Here is a 26,644-nt window from a genome sequence, read left to right as displayed (position 1 = left end):
CAAAATGGGGTTGCGGGCCAAAAAGGTTTAGGGAATCCCTGCTGTAGAAGGCTCTGACACAACATAGTTGTCTGCAAGAGGTGTGTGCTAAAAAATGTTTTGGGGATATGTCACGCCCTGATCTGTTTCACCTGTCCTTGGGATTGTATCCACCCCCTCCAGGTGTCGCTGATTTTCCCAGTTTATTTATCCCTGTGTTTTCTGTCTCTCTGTGCCAGTTCGTCTTGTATGTTTCCAAGTCAACCAGCGTTTTCCCCATTCTCCTGCTTTTTGCATTTCTTCTTTTTTCTAGACCTCCCGGTTTTGACCCTTGCCTGTTTCTGGACTTTGTACCTGCCTGCCTGACCATTCTGCCTGCCTTGACCAGGAGCCTGTCTACCACTCTGTACCTCCTGGACTCTGATCTGGTTTTGACCTTTTGCCTGTCCACGACTATTCTCCTGCCTACTCCTTTTGGATTAATAAACATTGTAAGACTCCAACCATCTGCCTCCTGTGTCTGCATCTGGGTCTTGCCTTGTGTCATGATAGGATAAACATATACAGTACCAGTCAAAAGATTGAACACACCTACAAATGCTCAGCATATGTGGGAACTCCTTCAAGACTGTTGGAAAAGCATTCCAGGTGAAGCTGGTTGAGAGAATGCCAAGAGTGTTTAAAGCTGTCATCAAGGCAAAGGGTGGCTACTTTGAAGAATCTCAAATCTCAAATATTCTACAATGTAGAAAATAGTAAAAATAAAGAAAAACCCTTGCATGAGTAGATGTTCTAAAACTTTTGACCGGTAGTGTATGTTCAGTACTAGTCAAAAGTTTGAACATACCAACTAGTGATAGGTAAAAAAAAAAAAAACTATTTTCTGCATTGTAGAATAATAGTGAATACATCAAAACTATGAAATAACACATATGAAATCATGTAGTAACCAAAAAAGTGTTAAACAAATCAAAATAACACTTTTTTTTTTACTACATGATTCCATATGTGTTATTTAATAGTTTTGATGTCTTCACTATTATTCTGCAATGTAGAAAATAGTAAAAATAAAGACAATCCCTGGAACTAGTAGGTGTGTCCAAACTTTTGACTGGTACAGTATGCAAAGTACAATTGTTATAGTTCATATAAGTTTCTCTCCCATTTTACCCCTGTTTGATGTTCTCTCCTTTTGGCCACACAGTTGCCTGTTATCCAAACATTCTAAAAACACTTGCTCCAAAATGGAGAAAGAATGGAATGGTGGGACATGAATGGCCTGCCAGGGGATGGTTGGAGTTTGGGTTGGAAAATCAAGATAGATAAGGCTAGGAAAGCAGCCATGTTGATATGTGAACATTTTCTGACATAGCACAATGCTCTGGTTTGTCTGTTTTAATCTGGAGCTCTTCTCGAGTTTGGCAATTTGCATGATTGCGATATATATTTTTTAAAGTGGTAAGGAGTTGTTCAAATGATAAAATTAAAATATTTAAATTGGTGCACATTGGTATATGGCTGATGTTGTTTATGATTTGAGCATGTTACAGTCAAGCATTGATCATCATGTCATCAGAAGAAGACCCTCAATGTTTATTAGAAAGGAGCATCAAGCTCATTACCGTGCACTCTCACCACCCTGTGCAGTTCAATACCTTATTTCATTTGAAGCCTAGTTAACTGCATGGTTTTTCCGAGTCGTAGTGGGAGAACCACACACCATATCATCGTGTGACTTTACGTCGATCTGATAATTATTTAAGTGATAATGCCTGAGAAGCAAGTGTTAGGAGGATATATTGGTACTGGTATTGTTATGCCCGAGACGAAGTTGAGGGTGGGCAAACCGTGCCAATATATCCCACAAACATGAGCATTATCACTTTTATACAACGGGTTACCAACTGTGGCGTACAGCAGGTCAGCCACCAGGGGAGACTCATCGAGGCCTGGTGACAGACGGAGTATTCATCACGAGGCGATGGCTCCCTCTGCTGGACGTGCCAGGTCTCGACATGCTCTCCGGCCAGGACTAATTGGGGCTGATTGGGGTTGGTGAGTAATCAAGGGCTGATTGCTCACCAGCTGTACGAGTCACATATATTGTAGAATAATAGTGAAGACATCAAAACTATGAAATAACACATATGGAATCATGTAGAAACCAAAAAAGTGTGACACAAATCAAAATATATTTGAGATTCATCAAAGTAGACACCCTTTGCCTTGATGACAACTTTGCACACTCTTGGCATTCTCTCAACGAGCTTCACCTGGAATGCTCTTCGAATAGTTCCCACATATGCTGAGCACTTGTTTGCTGCTTTTCCTTCACTCTGCGGTCCAACTCATCCCAAACCATCTCAATTGGGTTGAGGTCGGGTGATTGTGGAGGCCAGGTCATCTGATGCAGAACTCCATCACTCTCCTTCTTGGTCAAATAGCCCTTACACAGCCTGGAGGTGTGTTGGGTCATTGTCCTGTTGAAAAACAAATGACAGTCCCACTAAGCGCAAACCAGATGGGATGGCGTATCGCTGCAGAATGCTGTGGTAGCCATGCTGGTTAAGTGTTCCTTGAATTCTAAATAAATCACAGACAGTGTCACCAGAAAAGCACCCCCACACCATCACACCTCCTCCTCTATGCTCACACACATGCAGAGATCATCCGTTCACCTACTCTGCGTCTCACAAAGACACGGCGGTTGGAACCAAAAATCTCAAATTTTTACTCATCAGACCAAAGGACAGCTTTCTACCGGTCTAATGTCCATTGCTCGTGTTTCTTAGCCCAAGCAAGTCTCTTTTTCTTATTGGTGTCCTTTAGTAGTAGTTTCTTTGCAGCAATTCGAACATGAAGGCTTGATTCACGCAGTCTCCTCTGAACAGTTGATGTTGCGATGTGTCTGTTACTTGAACTCTGAAACATTTATTTGAGCTGTAATCTGAGGTTGGTAACGCTAATGAACTTATCCTCTGCAGCAGAGGTAACTCTGGGTCTTCCTATCTGTGGCGGTCCTCATGAGAGCCAGTTTCATCATAGCGCTTGATGAAGTTATTGACTTTCTGGTTTGTCTTAACCCTCCTGTTGTTTTCGTTTCATGTTAATTAGTTCTGTGTTCCCGGTCCAAAATGACCGCCACATTACAGCTGATTATAAATCCATGATAATACATACACTATCACCTAATGTTGTGTTAGATCTTTTTAAAAACGTAAGTTATTGTGAACATTACAAGTTTTGAACTTCTATTTGCTATTTATGGGCTGTAGGACTCATTGACCTGAGGTCATACAACTCGTTTTTGAGTAAAAAAATAATAATGTATGAATTATTTTGACTATAACAAATACTCAGATGAAACATATTCTGCTATTTATCACAGACTACTTTGTGTCAAAGTTTAACAAGGACATTTGCTTTGAAACCATTTCACATTTCACATTTCAGGATTTTATGTCATCAACCCGGGATATGGCGTATCTCGTTTGCCCTGGGGTCATCCTGATAACATTTTCAGCCGACAGCCGACCTCTCCTCTCAGGTGGGGATGAAGACCAGGACAAATTCCCATTATTTGACCAGAATGTAACAACAACCTCAGCAGGGCCCTCTTCCTCATCACTGGATTGTTCCATCGGTTGTCTCTTGGTCTGGATCATATTCTGTGTTGTCTTCAACTTCTGACACTTCCTCCTCTAATGCATCTTCACTGTCAGTTTCCTGGCCTCTCTCCTCCTCACCAGTGTCATGATCAAAGATATGATCAAGAGCCTCACATGCAGTACAGTATATCGTTTGGTCGTTGTGCTGCTACAGAATAAATTGTGAGCAAGGCCTCAAAAAAGCTTTATATACCAGAGCTGCGAGAAAAGTTCTATATATTATTGAAACAATGTTGCGATTGTTTGTAAGAATGTCAACAGGTGTGGTTCCCGTGGGGGAAAGATTCTATTGGGGAAAGGTTCCCGTGGGGGTTGCCATGGAAGCCAAGAAGGGGGGTGAGGTGTGTGTGTGCTCAAACACACATGCATGTGGTGGTCTGGGAGAGGAAGTGTGTCCATCTGATGAATGGGCATGTGCCAAATAGGGCTATCTTCTGTATACCACCCATACCTTGTCACCACACAACTGATTGACTCAAATACATTAAGAAGGAAAGAAATTCCACAAATTAACTTTTAACAAGGCACACCTGTTCATTGAAATGCATTCCAGATGACTACCTCATGAAGCGGTTGAGAGAATGCCAAGAGTGTGCAAAGCTGTCATCAAGGCGAAGGATGGCTACTTATTGGCTATATATTGTCACGCCCTGACCTTAGTTATCTATGTTTTCTGTATTATTTTGGTCAGATCAGGGTCTGACGAGGGTGGGTATGCTTGTTTGCCTGTCTAGGGTTTTTTGTATATCTAGGGGTGTTTGTTAGTCTATGTTATTATAGGTCTATGGTGGCCTGAATTGGTTCCCAATCAGAGACAGCTGTTTATTGTTGTCTCTGATTGGGGATCCTATTTAGGTCGAACGTGACATATATTTTGATTTGTTTAACACTTTTTTGGTTACTACATGATTTCATAGTTAAAATGTCTTCTACATTGTAGAAAATAGTCAAAATAAAGAAAACCCTTGAATGAGTAGGTGTTTTCAAACTTTTGACTGCTTCTGTATGCTAACACACACATGTATGCCCATACTCGCAACATATGCAGACACACACTCACACCCACACACACACACAGCCAATGCTGCTGTCCCATGTATACAGAAACATTCATACTGGACACTTCCTGTTTCTTTAATACTGTTTTTCACACTGTGTGTTTATATCCGAAGACGTGGATGTCGATTATGGCAGCCCTCCGCACCTCTCTGATTCAGAGGGGTTGGGTTAAATGCGGAAGACACATATCAGTTGAATGCATTCAGTTGTACAACTGACTAGGTATCCCCCTTTTCCCTTTATGCTGATTTCTCAACATAGCTTTGTATATATCTTCTACTGTACATTGCATGTTTGATACACTGTTTATACAAACTGTGTATTTATATACTGGATTCTTGACATAGCTGTACTATAGCTCATTCTAATATATATACTACTGTATATATAATTCGTAGTATATATTTTCAGTGTACGTATGCATATACAGTGTTTGTATTACTGATACACAGTTACTTGGGATTGTTAATTGGATTCGTTCTAACATTTCTTGATTTCGTGTTTGTAGTTTTGGATTATTTGTGTACTTGTTTGACATTTTACTGCACTGTTAGAAGGTAGTAAGATAAGCATTTCGCCGTTATAACATTTGCTAAACTGTGTACGCGACAAGTAAACTTTGATTTGATTTAATAATGGACATTATGCTGCTCGTTGAATTATTTGACTCGATGCTACCCCCTTGCGACTGAAAATTATCATTACAAGTTAAGAAGAAGAATTCAGTAAACATCCCCAACGTCACTTCCGGTTATTATTTTGACAGCAAAACACTGCAACATTTTTCAATACTAATCTCTGGTCCCCATTATATGGGTATTTTAACACCTTTTGTGTTTTTTGCTTCACATTTATTAGCTCGTTTTACTTGTGTGGTGGAATTGGCAATATTCGGAAAGAGATCAGTCTTCTGGTTCTAGCTAGCAGAAGATGAAGGTGAGTAGGGGGTGATTTTGTTTTTGTTGAAATCGTAAGCTAACGTTAATGGTTTTGAAATGCAATTATTGTGTGGAAATCTGTGCTGTTCGCATTAAAGATCAATAAAACATTGTTTTTATTGCAATTGTCTTGCAGACGTATCACATAATTGTACAAATGTTGGCGTCATACACAGAAGAAAATGCACATCGTGTAGCTACGACATCACTAGAGTCCCTCCCCCTGCGTAGCCTACTACAGTAGCTAGTAGTGATGCTCTGTCGGTGAAAAACAAGAACCTGTTTGCTACGTGTGTAGTGACTTCACTGCTGCAGAACATGTTGCTGGTTACTTTGTGTTCATGTTGGTTACAGAAACATGATTACACAGTAGCCACTATGACATGATGCTGTCACAGTATTCCAGCTGCCTCTATTGTCTGGCCAATGAAGTGTGTCAGTGTAATAGGATTATTTTTTGCCTAGAGCCACCTCATCATTCTTTATTCTATTATTTTATATTGTTTTATATTCTTATATCAAACATAAAGTCTTGATATTATTATTATATATATTGTTTTTAACTTTCTTATACTACATTTATTTATTTAATCCCTGTACTATCACCATAGACATACTGCATACTATTGTTTATGTTGTATGAATGATGTCCTCATCTGAACTGGTAAATACAACTATATGATATATAACAGTCTGATATAATGTAATGTATTCAGTTATGCCTATGTGGATGCAATTCTCACACCGTCTTGTCTTGTCCTGTCTTGTAGGTCCCTAGCGATGAAAACGAGGTGGCGGAGGAAGGCAGTAGCAGTTCAACACCAGTAGACAACTCCAACAACGAGGAAATTCCACCTTATCTACGCGAAGAACCTCCTGAAGGTAGTGTCATGGTCTTCTTGTTCATATCCAAGTTTCAGTTTAAGTTTACTATTGAAATATCGAAAAAGAGTATTGTGTGTTTTTGTCTTGGTGAACATTAGAAACATGGGATATTATTTATATTCAATCTCTGACACTGATGTTTTATAGAGATATAGCTTAGATATAACCTGATTCAGCTTACCAACTAGCTAATTATTAGAATCCGGTGCGCTAGATTAGGGTTGGAGCGAAAACCTACAGTACTGTAGCTTTCCAGGAACACGGTTGGAGAGCCCTGGCTGAATGAATGTCCACTCTTGAACGGTTGTAACAACAGTTTGTATTTGCTCAGAGAGGGCGCCCATCTGTTGGTTGGAAAGAGTCAAGTCATCAGCTCTGTCATTCAGCCTGTGGTCATGGGTGTCAATCTGATCATACAGTATCTGATGATGCAGTGTGGCCTAGTGGCCTGTAGAGTGGCATATTGGCCAGCAGAAGGTTTTAAACATCATTTAATGTTAGAGCATAAAACAGTAGGTGGCAGTGAAACCATATCCTAATCCTGAGGCTCTATCTGTGATGTGTGGCGCTTATACAGGCTACAGGTTATACAGGCTATATAAGGTTATTAGTCATTACTTCACATTTCAAATTTACCCCCTAATTCAACCAATTTTTCCGCACTAGAACCATGTGTTCCTAAGCGCACAGCATGAGGTATTTGAACCAAGGTCTGCTGTTAAGATGAAGACATACATCTTTCTCTCACACTGATGCCTTCCACAGTCTCGTCCCGACACATTGCATCAATCATATCTAGCCTAATCGTGCCTGTTAATATTCAACTTCAATGGAAAGAAATGTGGTCCTTATTCACCTCATTGAGGTGAAAAGTGTATTGGTCCTAGTGCAAAAAAAAGCTTGTATCGGTTAGTACATTTTAGGAAACATAAAATGGAATATGAATATAAATTCGGCCTTCATCTTGTTTTTGAGAAAAGTATTATGCCTCTCTTTTTTAATGTAATTTATGGACACTACACAACACCTTGATTATGTTAATTCTCTCCCTGGAAAAGAAAACACTATTTTTGGCCAAGGACTGTAAATAACTGCAATCTGACTCACCAAAGCATTTACTATGGCATATTTGGAACAACATGTTGCTATAATAGAGGCATTGACAGTTTGGGAGGCTATTATACAGTGCATTTGGAATGTATTCCGACCGCTTGACTTTTTCCACATTTTGTTACGTTACAGCCTTATTCTAAAATGTATTAAATAAAATAAAAATTCTTCATCAATCTACACACAATACTCTATAATGACAAAGCAAAAACTGTTTTTTTGTGCAAATGTATTAAAAATAAAATCATAAATACCTTATTTACAGAACTATTCAGACCCTTTGCTATGAGACTCGAAATTGATCTCAGGTGCATCGTGTTTCCATTGATCATCCTTGAGATCCAACTTGATTGGAGTCCACCTGTGGTAAATTCAATTGGTTGGACATGATTTGGAAAGGCACACACCTGTCTATGTAAGGTCCCACAGTTGACAGTGCATGTCATCGCAGAAACCAAGCCATGAGAACAAAGGAATTGTCCGTAGAGCTCCGAGACAGGATTGTTTCGAGGCACAGATCTGAGGAAGGGTACCAAAAAATGTCTGCAGCATTAAAGGTCCCCAAGAGCACTATGGCCTCCATCAATCTTAAATGGAAAAAGTTTGGAACCACCAAGACTCTTCCTAGAGCTGGCCACCCCGTTAAACTGAGCAATCGTGGGAGAAGGGCGTTGGTTAGGGAGGTTACCAAGACCCCAGTTGTCACTATGATAAACCTCCAGAGTTCCTCTGTGGAGATGGGAGAACCTTCCAGAAAGACAATCATCTCTGCAACACTCCAGCAATCAGGCCTTTATGGTGGAGTGGACAGACGGAAGCCACTCCTCAGTAAAAGGCACATGGCAGCATGCTTGGAGTTTGCAAAAAGGCACCTAAAGACTCTCAGAGCATGAGAAACAAGATTTTCTGGTCTGATGAAACCAAGATTGAACTCTTGGGCCTGAATGCCAAGCGTCATGTCTGGAGGAATCCTGGCACCATCCCTACGGTGAAGCATGGTGGTGGCAGCATCATGCTGTGGGGATGTTTTTCAGTGGCAGGAACTGGGATTCTCGTCAGGATTGAGGCAAAGATGAAATTAGCAAAGTACAGAGAGATCCTTGATGAAAACCTGCTCCAGAGCACTCAGGACCTCAGACTGGGGAGAAGGTTTACCTTCCAACAGGACAACAACAACCTAAGCACACAGCCAACACAACGCAGGAGTGGCTTCGGGACAAGTCTCTGAATGTCCTTGAGTGGCCCAGTCAGAGCCCGGACCTAAACCCGATCAAACATCTCTGAAAATAGCTGTGCAGCGACGCTCCATATCCAGACTGACAGAGCTTTAGATGATTTGCAGAGAAGAATGGGAGAATCTCCATAAATACAGGTGTGCCAAGCTTGTCGCGTCATATCCAAGAAGACGAGGCTGTAATCGCTGCCAAAGGTGCTTCAACAAAGTACTGAGTAAAGGGTCTGAATACTTATTATGTAAATGTGATATTTCCAGTTTTGTTTTTTGTGAACTTGCAAACATTTCTAAAAACCTGTTTTTGCGTTGTCATTATGGGGTATTGTGTTTAGATTGATGAGGGGAAAGAACATATTTAATACGTTTTAGAATAAGGCTGTAACCTAGCAAAATTAGGGAAAAGTCAAGGGGTCTGAATACTTTCCGAATGCACTGTATATAATTTGGCTGTATGTTTTTTTAGATATAGGCCTATTGTAAATGTGTATTTTATTGTTGCGTCACCTGATTACTTTCCGAATGCATTGCATATGGTGATCAGTCGGTATTAGGGCATAATTAAGTAATAAGGCCCGAGGGGGTGTGGTATATGGCCAATATACCACAGCTAAGGACTGCTCTTATGCACACGACACAACGTGGAGTTGTTGGGTGTCTCATTGCTATTATAAACTGGTTACAAACGTAATTAGAACAGTAAAAATAAATATTTTGTCATACCCATGGTATACGATCTGTTATACAGTATCACGGCTTTCAGACAATCACAATTCAGGGCTCGAACCACCCAATTTATAATATTGCTTTTGGCTTTAATCCAATGTTGAAAGTAGTGCATTTGCATGCCAGCTGTTATGAGCTTGGTATGGGTATTTTAATTGCAGGTTCCTGTACATGCCTGGTACGCTAACTAGGCTACTTTATATCCCTATAGTTACCTTGTGAATATGAACTGTGTTCTACATCCTATCAATTTCAGTGCTTCACAATCTCCCAGCTAGGAGTCATGTTTCACTCATCGTTCAGTCTGCAAGAGTTGAAATGAATATTTCTTTCAAGGTCTTTTCCACTGTAATTTCAGAAAAAGCCTGTGAGGTAAATGTACGTCTTTCTTGGGAGGAGAGGGACTTAATGTGATTTTCTACTTTACCAGTTTTCCATTCTACCCTGCTGCAGTTGAGAGCTAGTCTAAGACCCGGTACAAATCTGTATTCTCTGGACCCAAACAAACAGGATTAAAACAGAAAATGCCCAACAGGATATGCTGTGCCATGTTAAAACACAATCAGAAGCAGTCAGTGTAAACAGAGTAGGCCTACCCTAAGAACTCATCTGTGGAATGGGGCGGCAGGTAGCCTAGCGGTTAAGAGCATTGGGCCAGCAACCAAAAAGTCACTCGTTCGAATCCCTGAGCATGCAAGGTGAAAAAAAAATCTACTGTTCTGCCCATGAGCAAGGCAGTTAAACCCCAACAACAACTGCTGCTCGGGAGCGCCGATGACGTGGACGTTGATTAAAGGCAGCCCTCCTCACCTCCCTGAATCAAAGGGGTTGGGTTAAATGCGGAAGACACATTTTGGTTGAATGCATTCAGTTGTACAACTGACTAGGTAGAGTGATATCAAGGATATCGTTCCAGTCATAGAAAGGCCTAGACTATACATAAGGCTTGATTATTTACAGTGGTTGCCATTATAATGCATACCAGATTGAATAGGGCTTGTTTTTATTTTTTTATTTTTTATTGGATGCAATTGTGAACAGTAACCATGACAGGCATGGAATGAATCTTCTTGGCCAATTATATAGTTCACTGCAGCTCAAGGACTCCATGGAATGTGAAGTTTGGAGGTGTCCGTGTGCGTTTGAGGTTCTTCTACAGTATGAGTACTATATACCCATTTGAAAGTCCGTCGTCAATTATTTACAAAGCAACTTGAGTCAGTCATTCTCACGGTTGACAGCCGCATACCGTATCGCCAGTAGAAGCCACCACAACACAACCTGCACATCAGAAAAGCCAAAATCACAGTGCTTGTTTGTTCCTTGTCATAACTTCTCACCAAAGTTGCTCCCGAAGGGTATCGGCTCGAATTCCATCTGTTACGAGTTATTAATAGGACCAAATGAAGTTTTATTGACTTTTTGTCCCTGTTTCTCCTGTCCTGTTTGCTGGTGCAGTCTAGGCTGCTCCATCATGCTGACAGATCCAGTACACATCAGGGGAGGACGGTGATGTGCTGTGTAACTGTGATGGATGGACTGCCACACAGCTGAGCTCTCAGCAACACTGTGTGTGTGTGTGTGTGTGTGTGTGTGTGTGTGTGTGTGTGTGTGTGTGTGTGTGTGTGTGTGTGTGTGTGTGTGTGTGTGTGTGTGTATATACACACTACTTCCCCTAAAGTCCTATCCCAACAGCCTGTCCACCTGTGTCTCTGCTTCGCTTCTGACTAGTAGAACACCTCTAATCTCCAGCCTTCTGCATGACTCACTCCTCACTCCCAGGCATCACAGATTCACAGCCTTGATCTTATCCCAGTAATACTGGCATAGGCAATAATCATAAACACACTCGCGTGGCTCTGAAAGGTTATACCGGGACACTCGGGTTGCTTTAAATGAGGGTTTGATGCTTGCTGTGATTATCATCAGTAATTTTTGTAAATGATAGAGCCATTAACGTTTTCATAATAATATAATCAAGCAGAAGTTGATCACTTTGTCTTGTAATGGAGGGGCTACGGGTTATGTTGTTGTTGTTGCTCATACTTTACAGCCTTCATGCTGCTGTGAGTGTATCCATATGCAACACAGTGAAGTGTGTGTGTGTGCGCGTATCCATCTCTAACACAGGAAGAGTCGGGGGGAAGACTAAACCTTTCTGTGTTTAATGAGCAGGAAACACACGCACGCACGCACACACACACACACACACACACACACACACACACACACACACACACACACACACACACACACACACACACACACACACACACACACACACTCTCAAAGCAAACATAGTGCTCACAGATAGATTATTTCTAGTTCCTAAGGCTATACTCCATAGATAGACCCTGTCTGTTATTGTCAAATACTGTGATTGTGTGAAAGTTCTGTGTGGATGCCATCTGGAACTGTCTCCATCCACAATGTGTCTCTATCCAAAATGGCACCCATATTCCCTACGCTGGACTGTATATAGCCATAGGGTTCTGGTCAAATGTAGTGCACGACATAGGGAATAGGGTGCCATTTCAGACTCAGCCCGTGTCTTCCTGCTTCCAGGGAAAGCTCACTTCCAATTTGTGTCACCTCTATGTGTTGTCAGCTCATTGGAAATGGTTATCTGGGCATAAAATGCACTGTCATTCTGAAGTGCCGTACTGTTGGGTGAGGAGAAAGCTCCTCGGTCCATCACTCACGATCGACATCTCTCGTCTGACTGCTAGTTGGATTTACCGACTGGCCCGAGTAGTGTTGCACTGTAGGCCTGTACCACGGTAATATCACGGTGCCAAAATGTCATGATACTTACGATACCAACATTTTAGAGTACCGTAGTACCGTTTCAAATGATACTACCGACTTTTTCCAGCCCTACTGATCTAATGAACCTGCTGGCGCCTGTTATAAAACTTGAATTAAGTCCGTTTTGTTTATAAATTCAGCTGAATTTCAGCAACAGCCACTAGTGTCTTGTTTGGGTAGGTCCAATAATATCCACAGCTGTAATCAGCCAGCTGCATCCCCTACCAGCCCTCAAAGCTAATTTATGCGTGAACCGATTTATGCGTGAATGCGTGAATCTGGTTGTATGCTCTGTATTTTTCATTTTTTTTCTTTATTTAACAAGTCAGTTAAGAAAAACATCTTATTTACAATGACGGCCTACCCCGGCCAAACCCGGACGACGCTGGGCCAATTGTGCGCCGCCCTATGGGACTCCCAATCACGGCCGGATGTGATACAGCCTGGATTCGAACCAGGGACTGTAGTGACTCCTCTTGCACTGAGATGCAGTGCCTTGGACCGCTGCGCCACTCGGGAGTCCAAACTCGGGAGGGTGTCACGCAATTGCGGAGCCTCTGGTGGCATGCCAAATTGAGCTCTGTACCTCATTGCTGGGCGCCTCCCAAATGTTGTAAAAATGCAGAGTGCTCCGTATAGCTCCCCATTGACAAGATAGGTTGACGGTAGGGGGTCCTGTATAAACACAAACTCACTCCTTGACAACTTCCTTCACAACGGCTCTACTCAACAGCTCTGCGCTGCTCCGCGAAGCGCAATAAGTATGAATGCCCAACTTCTGCAGAGGCCATATCACTGTAAATGCTGCACGGCCAATGCAGAGATCGATTGACCATGCAACGCCTTTTACTCACCTGCTTCTCTCCGTCCGCGCTTCACGCGCAACTATTCCTCCAGTCAGTTTAAAAAATATATAATTTAGCAGTGATGGCGAGCGGGGATGCAGACTTAGATTTGTACATTTGTTACATTCGAGCAGCGCGCAAAGCGAGCAATGTTGATGCATTGTATCATTTCATCGCCTGTTATAACCAAGAGCACAGACTGGTCTGAGTAGACTTTGCAAGTGCACTGTCATGCAGCATCTGCGTGTCAGAGGGAGAATGGCATGCTTGCAGCTTTACAGCAAAGAAAACGGCTTGTCTCTAGCCTAAAACTGTTAAAAACAAATATGACCCATATTACCAGAAATGCTTTTTCTACTTTCTATTGGGATTTGTGCTCATTTTATATAATTTCACAAACCATCTCGCGGGCCGTTTGAAAACATGAGTGAACAACATTGTTTGTTATCTTCTATCTCGAGGCCATCAGACTGTTATAGCCATCACTAGCACAGAGAGGCTGCTGCCTATATACACAGATATACATATATATATACACAGACTGTTATAGCCATCACTAGCACAGAGAGGCTGCTGCCTATATACACAGATATACATATATATATACACAGACTGTTATAGCCATCACAGAGAGGCTGCTGCCTATATACACAGATATACATATATATATACAGTGATCCCTCGCCACTTCGCGGTTCACTTATCGCGGATTCGCTATTTCGCGGATTTTCATAATGCATTTTTTTTTTTTTTTTGGTGCATTGTGCTCTGCATTCTGATTCGCTAAAAACTCACTCCCGCTTCTTGTATCAAAACATGCTACGAATTGTGCTATCATTTTGTCGTCTCGTGCAGTTATGTGTACGTACATAAAACAGCTTGGCAAATTTACATTAAGTTGGCCAAATTATCTTGTAATTTCGAACATCTCCTAAACCCATAATGTCGACGAAACGGCCTACACGTGAGTCACTGTATTTGTATACATGTAATAGTTGCTAATTGTAAAAAAAAAAAAAGTTTTCTATTTCGCGGATTTCACTTATCGCGGGTCATTTTCGGAACGTAACCCCCGCGATAAACGAGGGATTACTGTACACAGACTGTTATAGCCATCACTAGCACAGAGAGGCTGCTGCCTATATACACAGACTGTTATAGCCATCACTAGCACAGAGAGGCTGCTGCCTATATACACAGACTGTTATAGCCATCACTAGCACAGAGAGGCTGCTGCCTATATACACAGATATACATATATATATACACAGACTGTTATAGCCATCACTAGCACAGAGAGGCTGCTGCCTATATACACAGATATACATATATATATACACAGACTGTTATAGCCATCACTAGCACAGAGAGGCTGCTGCCTATATACACAGACTTGAAATCATTGGCCACTTTAATGAATGGAACACTAGTCACTTTAATAATGTCACTTTAATAATGTTTACGTATCTTGCATTACTCGTCTCATATGCACAGTTGAAGTCGGAAGTTTACATACACCTTAGCCAAATACATTTAAACTCAGTTTTTCACAATTCCTGACGTTTAATCCAAGTGAAAATGCCCTGTCAGTTAGGATCACCACTTTATTTTAAGAATGTAAAATGTCAGAATAATAGTAGAGAGAATAATTTATTTCAGCTTTTATTTCTTTCATCACATTCCCAGTGGGTCAGAAGTTTACATACACTCAATGAGTATTTGGTAGCATTGCCTTTAAATTGTTTAACTTGGGTCAAACGTTTCAGGTAGCCTTCCACAAGCTTCCCTCAATAAGTTGGGTGAATTTTGGCCCATTCCTCCTGACAGAGCTGGTGTAACTGAGTCAGGTTTGTAGGCCTCCTTCCTCGCACACGTTTTTTCAGTTCTGCCCACACATTTTCTATAGGATTGAGGTCAGGGCTTAGTGATGGCCACTCCAATACCTTGACTTTGTTGTCCTTAAGCCATTTTGCCACAACTTTGGAAGTATGCTTGGGGTCATTGTCCATTTGGAAGACCCATTTGCGACCAAGCTTTAACTTCCTGACTGATGTCTTGAGATGTTGCTTCAATATATCCACATAATTTTTATACCTCATGATGCCATCTATTTTGTGAAGTGCACCAGTCCCTCCTGCAGCAAAGCACCCCCACAACATGATGCTGCCACCCCCGTGCTTCACGGTTGGGATAGTGTTCTTCGGCTTGCAAGCCTCCTCCTTTTTCCTCCAAACATAACGATGGTCATTATGGCCAAACAGTTCTATTTCTTTTTCATCAGACCAGAGGACATTTCTCCAAAAAGTACGATCTTTGTCCCCATATGCAGTTGCAAACCGTAGTCGGGTTTTTTTATGGCGGTTTTGGAGCAGTGTCTTCTTCCTTGTTGAGCGGCCTTTCAGGTTATGTCGATATAGGACTCGTTTTACTGTGGATATAGATACTTTTGTACCTGTTTCCTCCCGCATCTTCACAAGGTCCTTTGCTATTGTTCTGGGATTGATTTGCACTTTTCGCACCAAAGTACGTTCATCTCTAGGAGACAGAAGGCGTCTCCTTCCTGAGCGGTATGACGGCTGCGTGGTCCCATGGTGTTTATACTTGCGTACTATTGTTTGTACAGATGAACGTGGTACCTTCAGGTGTTTGGAAATTGCTCCCAAGGATGAACCAGACTGGCTGATTTCTTTTGATTTTCCCATGATGTCAAGCGAAGAGGCACTGAGTTTGAAGGTAGGCCTTGAAATACATCTACAGGTACAACTCCAATTGACTCAAATGATGTCAATTAGCCTGTCAGAAGCTTCTAAATCCATGACATCATTTTATGGAATTTTCCAAGCTGTTTAAAGGCACTGTAAACTTAGTGTATGTAAACTTCTGACCGACTGGAATTGTGATACAGTGAATTATAAGTGAAATAATCTGTCTGTAAACAACTGTTGTAAAAATTACTTGTGTCATGCACAAAGTAGATGTCCTAACCGACTTAACAAGAAATTTGTGGAGTGGTTGTAAAACGAGTTTTAATGACTCCAACCGAAGTGTATGTAAACTTCCAACTTCAACTGTATGTACTGTATTCTATACTACTCTACTGTATGTCAAAGCTCAGGGGAAGACCCAGATGCATACAGTTTCGAAGTAACAAAAGTTTATTCCAAAAACGGGGGCAGGCAAACGACAGGTCAGGGGGCAGGCAGAGGTCAGTAGTCCAGAGCAGAGTCCGAAAGATACAGAATGGCAGGCAGGCTCAGGGTCAGGGCAGGCAAAGGTCAGTAATCCAGGGTGGTATAACAAGGAACAGAATAACAGGCAGGCTCAGGGTCAGGGCAGGCAGAATGGTCAAAAACCAGGAAAGCTAGAAAACAGGAACTAGAGACAGCCAGGAGCACGGGGAAAAACGCTGATAGGCTTGACGAAACAAAACGAACTGCAACAGACAAACAGAGAACACAGGTATGAGTACACTGGGGATAATGGGGAAGATGGGGGACACCTGGAGGGGGGGTGGAGATAAGCCCAAAGACAGGTGAAACAGATCAGGGTGTGACACTGTTTCTTAGTCTATGCCGCTCTTGTCACGCCCTGACCTTAGAGAGCCTTTTTATGTCTCTATTTGGTTTGGTCAGGGTGTGATTTGGGGTGGGCATTCTATGTTTTGTTTTCTAGGTTTCTTTATTTCTATGTTTTGGCCGGGTATGGTTCTCAATCAGGGACAGCTGTCTACCGTTGTCTCTGATTGGGAACCATACTTAGGTAGCCCTTTTCCCTCCTTTCAGGGTGGGAAGTTAACTTTGTTTGTGGCACATAGCCTTAAGCTTCACGGTTGTTTTTGTATTTTTTATTGTTTTGATTGCGTCATCCTAATAAAAGGAATATGTACGCTCACCACGCTGCGCTTTGGTCCAGTTCTTACGTCGGCTGTGACAGCTCTGACATTGCTCGTCCATATATTTATTCTTAATTCCATTTCTTACTTAGATTTGTGTGTATTGGGTATATGTTGTGATATTACTTGTTCGATATTTCTGCACTGTCGGAACTAGAAGCACAAGCACATTTAGCTACACCCGCAATAACATCTGCTAAACACGTGGATGTAACCAATACATTTGATTTACCTAGCTAACAACCTGGCAACTTGACAGTAGGTTTAGGCAAATTTAATTTGCACAGGAAGAAAGGAGAAGGGTCTGCTACTCATGAAATGTGCCTCAAAGGTAGGATTCATATAGGCCTAAACTATATCAAAAACCTATCTCCTTCTGGTACTCCTTACATTGTGTTTGGTGCCAAACGTCTTTAAAGTTGGGAGCAGTGTGTGTGTTTGTGGGAGATAGAGAGTGGTGTGTGTTTATGGGAGATAGAGAGTGGTGTGTGTTTATGGGAGTGAAGGAGACCAAGAGAGTTTGTGAGAAAGGGAAGGAAAGTATGTGTGCTCCTTACATTCTGTTTGGTGCCTGAAGTTGGGAGCAGTGTGTGTGTGTGTGTGTGTGTGTGTGTGTGTGTGTGTGTGTGTGTGTGTGTGTGTGTGTGTGTGTGTGTGTGTGTGTGTGTGTGTGTGTGTGTGTGTGTGTGTGTGTGTGTGTGTGTGTGTGTGTGTGTGTGTGTGTGTGTGTGTTTAAATGTTTTATTATTATTAACCCCTCCACCACCCCCCCTCTTCGGGGGACAAATATCTTTGTTTTGTTACAGCTTTTCTGCTACATATACATACATTTTACATACACATTTTACATACAGCAGTGTGTGTGTTTGTGGGAGATGGAGAGTTGTGTGTGGTGTGTGCGTGCGTGCGTGCGTGCGTGCGTGCGTGCGTGCGTGCGTGCGTGCGTGCGAAAGGGAAGGAGAGTGTATGTCTGTTAACTGAAGAGTAAAGAAGGTTTCATGCAGTGTTTTCCTATTACTGACACAATGACATGCAGATCATTTTGCATGTATATTCCTTCCTCCCATTCCTCCAGCCCAATCACAGGTAGGCCTTTGCAAATATGAGCAAATCAGCCATTCTATGCAGTATTCTTTTATACACTGAACAGTGCGAAGTTAAATGAAATGTTTTGTAATGAGTAGAAGTGTGACTTTCTGTGACAGGTTTTTCGGAGAACGTTTAGAAAATGTGAACAAGCATTTGGGGAATGGGCCGAACAGGATGCTAGCACGCACACACACTCAGTGGTCAGAATTCTGTTTGGACATCTGCCCTACATTATAACAATATCACTCGTCTCCCCCATTGGTGAACATTGGTGAATACAGTATTACAGCCAGGTCACCTGTGATACAAGTCAGTATTCAACGTCCATCCATGTCTGAGGACGTCGGGAGATGACGGGGAAGCAGAGGTTTCTGTTTTGCTCAGGTGTTGTGGACAGGGATGGTGAAAGTGCGTAAGCATCTGCCTCGGATTCCAAAGGTTTGCACGTTTGAATCCAGTGATAGAAAGTTGTTTTTTGAGGTTTATGTTTTAAGCCTATCCCAAACATTTAACCCTTACCTTAACCATTCTGAGTTAATGCCTGAACTTAACCTTAAACACTTTGAAATTTGACATTTGCAACAACTTCGCCATTTCCCCCCCCCCCCCCCCCCCCCGTTTGAGAAACACGGATGGGCATTGTCTAATTCTGACATGAGACTGCGAGAGCTAGTTGAGTATTATCCCAGGGAAGGAACAAATAGAACACAACTGCATCGTGGTTTATCATCCAGAAATACCCCCTCCCCCCATGAGGGTGCTGCGGGGGTGCATGCTACGCCACTGCTTATAACTATAAGTTAACGATCTAAGATGTGCCAAATAAATTATGTCCAGTTCAGGGCTCCAGTTATGCATTTGGTTTGCTAACTTGCTAGATGGTAAGATCAAGCTTCTTTGTTTTACAGCAGAGACAATCAATCCCCTCCCTGGATCAAGATCTCTGTTGCCTAAAAAGTTTTGTGCATCAAAATAAATAGCGCCTTTTGTGTGCACTTCCAGTAATACCATATATCCCGGTATGACGGTATGAATATCTGGATACCCCTCAACCCTTATTTGTATCCCATTTGACTGCAAAGAGGTATTTCTTTAGTGGTTTTTCATATCTCTGTATTGCCGTTAACTCATTCCTCCCCTGGGAGTCTTGTCAGATGCTACATGCTTTTAGGAGCAAGCGAGACATTTTAAGAAAATGACGAGAACAACATTTGCTGTCTCTTGGAGAGAGAGGGAGAGAGGATGGAAATGTCTACTTGTCAAATATGAACGATTTAGATTAAAGGCCCAGTGCAGTCAAAATTCCGTTTTTTTCCTGTGCTTTATATCACATTGTACAACAGCTGTTGAAACTAACACTATAAAAGTGTGAAAACATTTGAACAGTGTTATTCCCTGATAGTTGTTGGTTGAAAATACTATCTACACAGGACCTTCTAATCATCAAGTTTGCACGGGCGGGAGTTTCAGCTTTCCATGGTGAAATCACCATGCGGGAAATTGGTTAATAGACCAATAAGAAAGAGTTCCAAACCTCTCTGCCAAATAGCTTGTTTCAGTTTCCCCCTCCCCACTCAGACCACTCCTAGATAGTCCTAGCAAAATTATTGCCTGACAAATCATTTTTTACCCCCCCAAAAAAGCAATGTTTTCCCATTATAATCTATTTAATTGTTACAGAGAAATGATTTGATATTAATATAAAAACTACTGCATTGGGCCTTTAAGAAAAGCAAGCTGTTTGTGTTGTGGATGTTCACGTCCAATTATATTCCACCCTGTGTTATTCTCTTATCAGCTTCTTTTTTGTCAGAAGGCATACATTCAGAATGTGGTGGGGCTGACAGGTTGTGAGAGGAACTCTCCTTCCTCACTGCTGCCGTGTTCAAGTGACTGGCAGACTCTCTAGCACACTTTCTGCACGAACAATGGAATTCAGCAAGGCGCCAAGTCTGCCATCTGTACAGGCAAATTATGACACTTCATTACTTTATTGGCCCATCTCTCTTTCCTCTCTTTCTCTCTCTCTCTTTGTCTTTTTCATTCTCGTTCCCGTTCTCGTTTTTTCTTTCTCCCCCCCTCTCTCTCTTCTGTCTCTTTCTCTCTACCCCTATCTCTCCCTGACACTTATAGTATATAGCCTACCTTTTGTGCTGTAAGGAATCGGGGAGCACACGATAAATAATCATGTCCGAAAGAGAAGGGGTTAATCTAGCCACATTTAGAGGTAATATTTCCCTCTGTTTCTGCTCTACCACCATGTCTACGAGCAGCTGTGAGTGTCCTATGTGTTGGGTGGAGAAATAGCCTAAGCTGTCAAGTACCCACAATGGTGGGAAAGGAGGCCAGAGGCCAGTGTAACTTAGCCTGTGTTGTTATGTGGAGGTGGAGGTCAGCAGAGAGAAGTGAGGAGTGTGCTTTTAGCCAAGCTCCTCTGTCTGGTCCTAAGCTGTCTCAGCTACTCACATTTCTAGTGTAAGTCACATTTCTAGTCTGCCCCAGGTGCCTGGATATCAAATAACTAAATCAGTGGTTTCAGAGGAAAATGTTTGGCCCTCTTTGGTTTTCAGGACCACAAGGGGATGCTAGCCGTCAGAGATGGTACAAACGTTACCATCAACCAACCGGTTAGAAGTTATGGCCAGATCACAAGGACAACCTTTGTAGGCGAGATTGCCTTGGCTGAGATGAGAGCAGAGTACTGCTTTCACTTTGGTCCTCTTTTTGCTTCCAGGGACACAGGGGATTGGTCAGGGAGACATGCTACAAGGACACAAGGGATTGGTCAGGGAGACATGCTACAAACATGATAATCTACCAGCCTGTCTAAACACCTTCACTTTTCAACACTGCCTGTATCTTCTGTTCTGCCATATGGCTGTACTACAAGTAGATACAGTAGGTTAGAGAACCTTGGCTCAGATGAGAGCGTAGCTTACACTGTAAGCTTCCATATTTCCAAGCCAACACCACATGCCTTTGTGATAGTGATCATAGACAAGAAACAAAATATTGTACATGGAAATGGAAAAGAAACATCGTCTTAATATGTCGACTAGTTTATATTTTTGCATTTGTTGAAAACATTTCATTGGGCTTCATTTTCAGTCAACTAGACTAGATGTCGGTCGGTAGTACTTTACTTTTTTATATATATATATTTTTTTGCATTTTAGTCATTTAGCAGACACTCTTGTCCTGTGACTTAGGGGTTAAGTACCTTGCTCAAGGGCACATCGGCAGATTGTTCACCTAGTTGACTCTGGGATTCAAACCAGCGACCTTTTAGTTACTGGCCCAATGCTCTTAACCACTAGGCTACCTGACGCCTTTTTCTTGCTCTTATAAAATGAGCCCATTTAACGAGCTACACAACATGACCAAACGTATGTGGAAACCTGCTCGTTGAACATCTCATTTCAAAATCAAGTCGGTGTTCCAATTCATTCCAAAAGTGTTCGATAGGGTTGAGGTCAGGGCTCTGTGCAGGCCAGTCAAGTTCTTCCACACCGATCTCGACAAACTATTTCTCTATGGACCTCGCTTTGTGAACAGGGGCTTGTGGCATTGCCACAAAGTTGGAAGCACAGAATCGTCTAGAATGTCATTGTATGCTGTGGCGTTAAGATTTCCCTTTACCTGAACTAAGGGACCTAGACCAAACCATGAAAAACAGCCCCAGACCATTATTCCTCCTCTACCAAACTTTACATTTGGCACTATGCATTGGGGCAGATGGCATCCGCCAAACCCAAATGTGTCTGTCGGACTGCCAGATGGTGAAGCATGATTCAGAACCAGAGTCTAGTGGTTGTGAGCTTTACACCACTCCAGCTGACGCTTGGCATTGTGCATGGTAAACTTAGGCTTGTGTGCGGCTGCTCGGCCATGAAAACAAATTTCATGACGCTCCCGACGAACAGTTCTTGTGCTGACGTTGCTTCCGGAGGCGGTTTGGAACTCGGTAGTAAGTGTTGCAACCGAGGACAGACGATTCTTTGGCGGTACACACTTCTGCGGTCCCGTTCTGTGAGCTTGTGTGGCCTACCACTTCGGAGCCTTTGTTGCTCCTAGACGTTTCACTTCACAATAACTGCACTTACAGTTGACTGGGGAAGCTCTAGCAGGGCAGAAATGTAAAAAACTGACTTTTTGGAAAGGTGGCAACCTATAACAGAGCCACGTTGAAAGTCATTGAGCTCCTCAGTAAGGCCATTCTACTGCCAGTGTTTGTCTATGGAGATTGCATGGCGGTGTGCTCAATTTTAAACACCTGTCAGCAACAGGTGTGGCTGAAATAGCTGAATCCACTCATTTAAAGGGGTGTCAACCAGTAGAGGCTGCCGAAGGGAGGACGTCTTATAATAATGGCTGGAATGGAGTGAATGGAATCGTATCAAACATGTTTTTGTTTTGTTTTCATGTGTTTGATACCATTCCATTACACTCCCATTCCAGCCATTATTATGAGCTGTCCTCCTCTCATTAGCCTCCACTGGTGTCCACATACTTTTGTATATATTGTGTATATTTTGCTGCAAAATGAAATATTGAGTATCTAAATGACCAGGTCAGCTTTCAACTCTGGCTTGATCAAAGGGAACGGTCTGCCTACTATTAGATGCTATAGACAGACAGATACACAGATAGTCAACCAGTCTGCTCCTGGTGAGAGAACATGCTGGAGCATGCTGCGGCCTCCTGAACACTGGCAGGCTGGCCCATCAACATATCCACATCCACTCTGTCAGATCTAATCTTAAATGTCTTATTTTTCCCTCTTTCTCTCTCTCTCTCTGTCTCACTCTCTCGCTCTCTGTCTTGCTCTCATTCTTTCTCTCTCTCTCTTACTCTCTCTCTCTCTCACTCGTTCTCTCTGTCTCTCTGCCCCCCCCCCCCCACTCTCTCACTCTGTATGTCTCTCTGTGTGTGTGTTACACACATGCACCCTGCTACCCATCCAAATGTAGCCATACATCCCAGAGGTAAGCAGTAATACCCTGTCTGGCTGCCGTGGAAACGGTTCGGAGGATGGATGGATGTCTCTGTTAGATCTCCCCGAAGCACAAACACTGACACAAGATTGTGTGTGTGTGTGTGTGAGTATGTGTGTGTGTGTGTGTGTGTGTGTGTGCGTGCGTGCGTTATGCAGGCTGGAGGAAGGAGCTGAACAACTTAGATTTTCTTCCATAAATCCCAGCAGATGAGGAAGAGGGATTGGGTCCTGTCAGGGCTAGCAGAAATTCAGCCTTATTTCTCATCTTGTCTGTCAGTCTGTGTCAAGAGTGGGCTGAGGGGAGAGGCTCAGGGAGGGGAGAGCTGGACTTAGAGCACGCAGTCTGGGATTTGGGAAGCTGTTCAATGGTTATTTCAATTATTGATGTAGACCAATTGATTCTTGGATAATTTAACCTACAGTGAGCTCCAAAAGTATTGGGACAGTGACACAGTTTTTGTTGTTTTGGCTCTGTATTCCAGCACTTTGGATTTGAAATGATACAATACAGGTTAAAGTGCAGACTGACAGCTTTAATTTGAGGGTATTTTCATCCATATCGGGTGAACCGTTTAGAAATTACAACAGTTTCTGTACATAGTCCCCCCATTTTAGGGGATCATAAGTATTGGTACAAATTAACTTATGTGTATTAAAATAGTAAAAAGTTTAGTATTTGGTTTCATATTCCTAGCATGAAATTATTACATCAAACTTGTGACTCTACAAACTTGTTGGATGCATTTGCTGTTTGTTTTGGTTGTGTTTCAGATTATTTTGTGCCCAACAGAAATTAATGGTAAATAATGCATTATGTATTTCTGGAGTCAATTTTATTGTAAATAAGAACAGAATATTTCTTAACACGCCTGCATTAATGTGAATGTTACCATGATTATGGAGAGGTTAGAATTTTTGGGGAGTATGATATACACTGCTCAAAAAAATAAAGGGAACACTTAAACAACACAATGTAACTCCAAGTCAATCACACTTCTGTGAAATCAAACTGTCCACTTAGGAAGCAACACTGATTGACAATAAATTTCACATGCTGTTGTGCAAATGGAATAGATAAAAGGTGGAAATTATAGGCAATTAGCAAGACACCCCCAATAAAGGAGTGATTCTGCAGGTGGTGACCACAGACCACTTCTCAGTTCCTATGCTTCCTGGCTGATGTTTTGGTCACTTTTGAATGCTGGCGGTGCTCTCACTCTAGTGGTAGCATGAGACGGAGTCTACAACCCACACAAGTGGCTCAGGTAGTGCAGCTCATGCAGGATGGCACATCAATGCGAGCTGTGGCAAGAAGGTTTGCTGTGTCTGTCAGCGTAGTGTCCAGAGCATGGAGGCGCTACCAGGAGACAGGCCAGTACATCAGGAGACGTGGAGGAGGCCGTAGGAGGGCAACAACCCAGCAGCAGGACCGCTACCTCCGCCTTTGTGCAAGGAGGGGCACTGCCAGAGCCCTGCAAAATGACCTCCAGCAGGCCACAAATGTGCATGTGTCAGCATATGGTCTCACAAGGGCTCTGAGGATCTCATCTCGGTACCTAATGGCAGTCAGGCTACCTCTGGCGAGCACATGGAGGGCTGTGCGGCCCCACAAAGAAATGACACCCCACACCATGACTGACCCACCGCCAAACCGGTCATGCTGGAGGATGTTGCAGGCAGCAGAACGTTCTCCACGGCGTCTCCAGACTCTGTCACGTCTGTCACATGTGCTCATGTGCTCAGTGTGAACCTGTTTCATCTGTGAAGAGCACAGGGCGCCAGTGGCGAATTTGCCAATCTTGGTGTTCTCTGGCAAATGCCAAACGTCCTGCACGGTGTTGGGCTGTAAGCACAACCCCCACCTGTGGACGTCGGGCCCTCATACCACCCTCATGGAGTCTGTTTCTGACCGTTTGAGCAGACACATGCACATTTGTGGCCTGCTGGAGGTCATTTTGCAGGGCTCTGGCAGTGCCCCTCCTTGCACAAAGGCGGAGGTAGCGGTCCTGCTGCTGGGTTGTTGCCCTCCTACGGCCTCCTCCACGTCTCCTGATGTACTGGCCTGTCTCCTGGTAGCGCCTCCATGCTCTGGACACTACGCTGACAGACACAGCAAACCTTCTTGCCACAGCTCGCATTGATGTGCCATCCTGCATGAGCTGCACTACCTGAGCCACTTGTGTGGGTTGTAGACTCCGTCTCATGCTACCACTAGAGTGAGAGCACCGCCAGCATTCAAAAGTGACCAAAACATCAGCCAGGAAGCATAGGAACTGAGAAGTGGTCTGTGGTCACCACCTGCAGAATCACTCCTTTATTGGGGGTGTCTTGCTAATTGCCTATAATTTCCACCTTTTGTCTATTCCATTTGCACAACAGCATGTGAAATTTATTGTCAATCAGTGTTGCTTCCTAAGTGGACAGTTTGATTTCACAGAAGTGTGATTGACTTGGAGTTACATTGTGTTGTTTAAGTGTTCCCTTTATTTTTTTGAGCAGTGTATATTTTGGGGGTATGATAACCTCTCTTGTTATTTGTAGTGGTGAGAGGTTAGCATGTCTTGGGGGTATGATATTTGTGCGTCTGTAACTGTTTCACTCATCATTCACGATTCATTCAGGACTATCCATAATCATGGTAGCATCCACATTAATATAGGTGGGTTTAGAAATCATATTCTGTTCTTATTTACAATAAAAACGACTCCAGAATGACATAATACATTATTTACCATTCATTTCTATTGGGCACAAAATAATCTGAAACACAAGCAAAACAAACAGCAAATGCATCCTACAAATGTGTCGAGTCACAAGCTTGATGTAGTCATTGGGTGCTATGAATATGTGACCAAATACTAAAAGCTGTAATATGTAACTTTTTGGGCAAGGTGCCCAAATTCACATAGAAATGTGAGTTAGAGAGATTCGCATTGACAGTCATTCGCATTGACAGCAAGTCTAAGAAGCAGTAGATATATTCTATGTGCGCTATTTCTATGCTTCCCGTTCTTAAGTTTAATTTTTGCATCTTTTACTCTCAGTTTTGTACACCAGCTTCAAACAGCTGAAAATACAATACTTTTGGTTATTGAAAAATATTTCACAGAGGTTTAGATGGTACAATGATTCTCTACTTGCTTGTTTTGTCACATAAACTTAAATTAGCGAACTATTAGAATTTTAGCAACCAGGAAATGGCTATTTCTACATATTGCACCTTTAACTTTGTACTACTTTAATACACATATTGTTTAAGTGAATTTGTCCCAATACTTTTTGTCCCCTTAAATCGGGGGACTATGTGCCACAAGTGCTGTAATTTTTTAACAGTTCACCCGATATGATTGAAAATGCCCTCAAATTAAAGCTGACAGTCTGCATTTTAACCTCATAGTCATTGTATAATTTCAATACC

General features: G+C 42.5%; 1 protein-coding gene across 1 annotated transcript in view; it reads left to right on the top strand.

Annotated features, from left to right (window-relative positions):
- Nucleotides 1-5,465: 5,465 nt before the first annotated feature.
- The window catches only part of LOC120054162 (transmembrane protein 263-B-like), a 54,014-nt gene continuing 32,835 nt past the window's right edge, over nt 5,466-26,644 (top strand). The window contains exons 1-2 of the mRNA XM_039001597.1: nt 5,466-5,642; nt 6,415-6,526. Coding sequence (XP_038857525.1) covers nt 5,637-5,642; nt 6,415-6,526 — 118 coding nt within the window. The 5' untranslated portion in view covers nt 5,466-5,636. The remainder of the gene's footprint in view (nt 5,643-6,414; nt 6,527-26,644) is intronic.

Source organism: Salvelinus namaycush, chromosome 9, assembly GCF_016432855.1.
Source record: "Salvelinus namaycush isolate Seneca chromosome 9, SaNama_1.0, whole genome shotgun sequence".
In the NCBI taxonomy this organism is placed as follows: Eukaryota; Metazoa; Chordata; class Actinopteri; order Salmoniformes; family Salmonidae; genus Salvelinus; species Salvelinus namaycush.
The sequence above is the reverse complement of the archived record's forward strand: the minus strand, read 5'-3'. Positions and strand labels throughout refer to the sequence as shown.